The sequence below is a fragment of the Rhizophagus irregularis genome, chromosome 18, assembly GCF_026210795.1.
Source record: "Rhizophagus irregularis chromosome 18, complete sequence".
NCBI classification, from domain to species: Eukaryota; Fungi; Glomeromycota; class Glomeromycetes; order Glomerales; family Glomeraceae; genus Rhizophagus; species Rhizophagus irregularis.
This window is the reverse complement of record NC_089446.1, coordinates 2618818-2622028: the sequence shown is the minus strand read 5'-3', so window position 1 is coordinate 2622028 and position 3211 is coordinate 2618818. Positions and strand designations below refer to the sequence as shown.

The window sequence follows — 3211 nt, the reverse complement described above, 5'->3', positions numbered from 1 at the left end:
TGTATTTTTGCTTTTTTTTAGGTACTTCTGAGTCAGAATTACTATCGTTTTCGTCATCTTCATCTTCTCCCATTTTTTGACCAACAATCCTAGCAAAATATAGCGCAACATCTTGCGGGCAGTTTTTACAATGATTGGCAAGATGTTGTCGAAGAACACAAGGTTTTCCATGTTTCCATGTACAGTTACAATATGTACAAGTTGCGGTATAATGTCTTCTAGATTGTTGCTGGCCTTTTATCATGTATTCCCACACATCCGAAAATGGACGACCTCTATCTGGATTAGACATAATTAAGGTAGCAAGAAACTGGAGAAATAATAAGTAAGAAACGAGAAAATAAATTTTGAAAGTCAAAAAAAAATAACGAGGAAAGGGGGAAAGAAATGTTGAAGTTTATCAAAAATCTACAGCCTGTGTAATCGATCAGCTGGAATTCTGAATGTCACTATCTTATTTCTGATTGCGTAGCAAATTTTTTTTATTTCGGTTTTTTAAATCAATTTTTAAATATTTTATCTTTTTTTCAAATTTTTCTAATCATTTTTTTATTTTTTTTTATTTTTATTTTTATTTTTTTATATTTTTTGTTTAATAGCGCCTCCAGGAATTCATTTTATTAGGTTTGCTGCTAAAACTTATTTACTTAGACATTCTGGAGCAGTAATTATGAAAAGAGGGAATTGGAAATTTTCGATTTACTGATTTACTGATATCGATAATCTACATGTAGGATTCTTAATCGAGTCAATGTTCGGTAATTCAATTATGATCGATCACACGTGATCGATAATTCAATTTTTATTTTTAAATGGAATAATATTGCCGTAACACAGTGATCGATTCGACTATTCTCCAATTAAAGACATCATTTAAAAGACAAAATAGATTGGACCTTCACCAAAGAATGGATTAATTATAATCCTCTTGACGTCATCACCAGCGAAAAACTATCGAAAATCCAGGGATCACATATTAAAAAATGCAACTTTATCTACCCAACGGCGGACATACAACAGCGAAATTACCCTAAGTTATATCCTCCGAACACGCTCCCGTGTACGCAATGTCAACTACTTCCCGACGATAATGAACACATAGGCCTCTGTAGAGTGCACAGAGATTTTTGTCGTAATTTATTGATCAAATACAAACACATATTGTATGACACCATCAAAGATATTAATGACGCTCCTTTGCCTTCTATAATGGAAACAATCGATAACTCACCTATGTTTTCGACTAATTTGAACACTACTCTTTCCAAAAATCACCCACTTTATTTGTTAATACACCATTTAACCCCAAAAGACCTATCTTGTATATTTATAAATTTTGTGCGAAAGAAAAAGCTCGTTATCAGGCTTTTCACTCTTTCATGAACTGTATCACATCAGAGATAGATACTCATATATGGAATAATAGACGCCAACATTTCAAAGAATGGGAAAAACTATTGGGATCTCCATGAGGAAAAAGAAAACTTACCGCAAGCGATACTCCCAGCACGTCCCTATTCAGAGTGGATCTGATGGTTCTGCTCCTCAAGTAAAAACAAGGCTGTTCGCCACGCTAACGTTAACCACCATCCTCCATCTCTCCCGTACGACCGTTTGGGGGTACTACACGACCCTATCATGGGAATCCCATAAGGATAACTTTTTTTTCGATAATATAAATTTATTTTCTTTTTTTAATTATTCTATTTTAATCACGAGACCCATCATTTAGATAGTTTAATTTTTATGTCACTCCTATTGTATAATCTTTCCCGGCTTTAGGCTGACTAGTTCCGCAGGCTGCTCCCGTTTCTCTTCATCTTCAAGACCAGGTATAAAAATAAAAATAAAATATTTTTATTTGTGAAACTAGTTTTATTACTTTCGTAACGTGAAATGTTAAGTTTTAATAATTAATAAATTATTTTTTTTTAAGACAAAAGCTTAACTACTATTAAGCAAAGAAGCTGGAGAATTTAATGGTATGTTTTGAATTTAAATGAAATACTGTATATATTTATTATATTTTTAACTGACTATTATTTTTATAGGTACGATTCCGGTTTTGGATTAAATCTCATTTTCGTGATCCTCGATCTCAAATTCCAATTTATGAAGAATTTTCTTACGACGTGGTTACTAAAAAATTATAACCGATCAGCGGCTCATAGCCAATGAACGTTATTGTTCCATGGTACAAAAATTAGTTGTAATAATCCTCAACGATTTATTGGGAATAATAATTTTTGTTTATTTAGTTGTGGTATGTGTGGTATAATACAAAATGGTAATCAAGGAAAATATAGTAGATTTAACGGAAGTAAGTACTGATCTTTTTTAAATAGAGAGAGTGGAATTGAAAGTCTTTTTTAGAAAAAAATTAATTATTATTTATTATTTTTTATTTTAGGAATGTGGTTTGCTAATAATTCTGCCATATCATTGGGTTATTGTGGTTTATCAACTTTTAGAACTATGTTTAATTGTACTCCTTTTTCTTCTAAAAATTCTTACTCATCTGTATATAGAATGATTTAGCCATAATTAGTAAGTCTTTTTAAGTATAAAATAAAATAATATAAATTATAAATCATATATTAAATAAAATCAAGGTCAAAAACGTTCGGCTATTACACAATTGGTACAAACCTTAGAAGAAAATGGTAAATTTGAAATTTTTTAATAGAAAGGTTAAAATTTAAATTTCTGGATTAGGAAGATTAGGAGGACTCGGAGGATTGCTCGAGTATTCTTTATAGGAATTGCTTCAACTAACACATTAAATCCATAACCATCTATTTTAAAATTACCATTTGTAGTGATAATAAGAGAATTTCCTAACAATAAAAATTTGTCTCAATTAGGGATGATATTTAATACATAAATCCATTTGTATAAATTACCGTATATAGCTTCGTTATGTTGTTATAATAATAAAAAAAATTTGCGAATATAAACTATATGGAGATATATTAATTAATTAACCAGTAAAATCTCAAATTTTAATGTCAACTACACGGTTTTATTAAATTTTAGCGAAAAAAAATTTTTTGTGAAATTATTTAATTGATCGATGATCCTTTCCCAATTAATTGATCGATAAAAGATTAATTGACAAATCTACAAATTTAAATTCCCTATCTACGTGTGTCATATGATATAAATAGTGGAATATTTGCGGAATATTTGCGGAATTGCGGAATACTTGCGG

At 30.1% G+C, this 3211-nt stretch overlaps 1 protein-coding gene across 1 annotated transcript; it reads left to right on the top strand.

Annotated features, from left to right (window-relative positions):
* Positions 1-2174: 2174 nt before the first annotated feature.
* On the top strand, positions 2175-2538 carry OCT59_010205 (uncharacterized protein; the record flags this gene model as incomplete). The annotated part of the gene is made up of 3 exons (XM_025329101.1): positions 2175-2194; positions 2259-2320; positions 2411-2538. 3 exons carry the CDS (start codon positions 2175-2177, stop codon positions 2536-2538), a joined length of 210 nt encoding a protein of 69 aa, XP_025164069.1.
* Between the last annotated feature and the right edge of the window lie 673 nt (positions 2539-3211).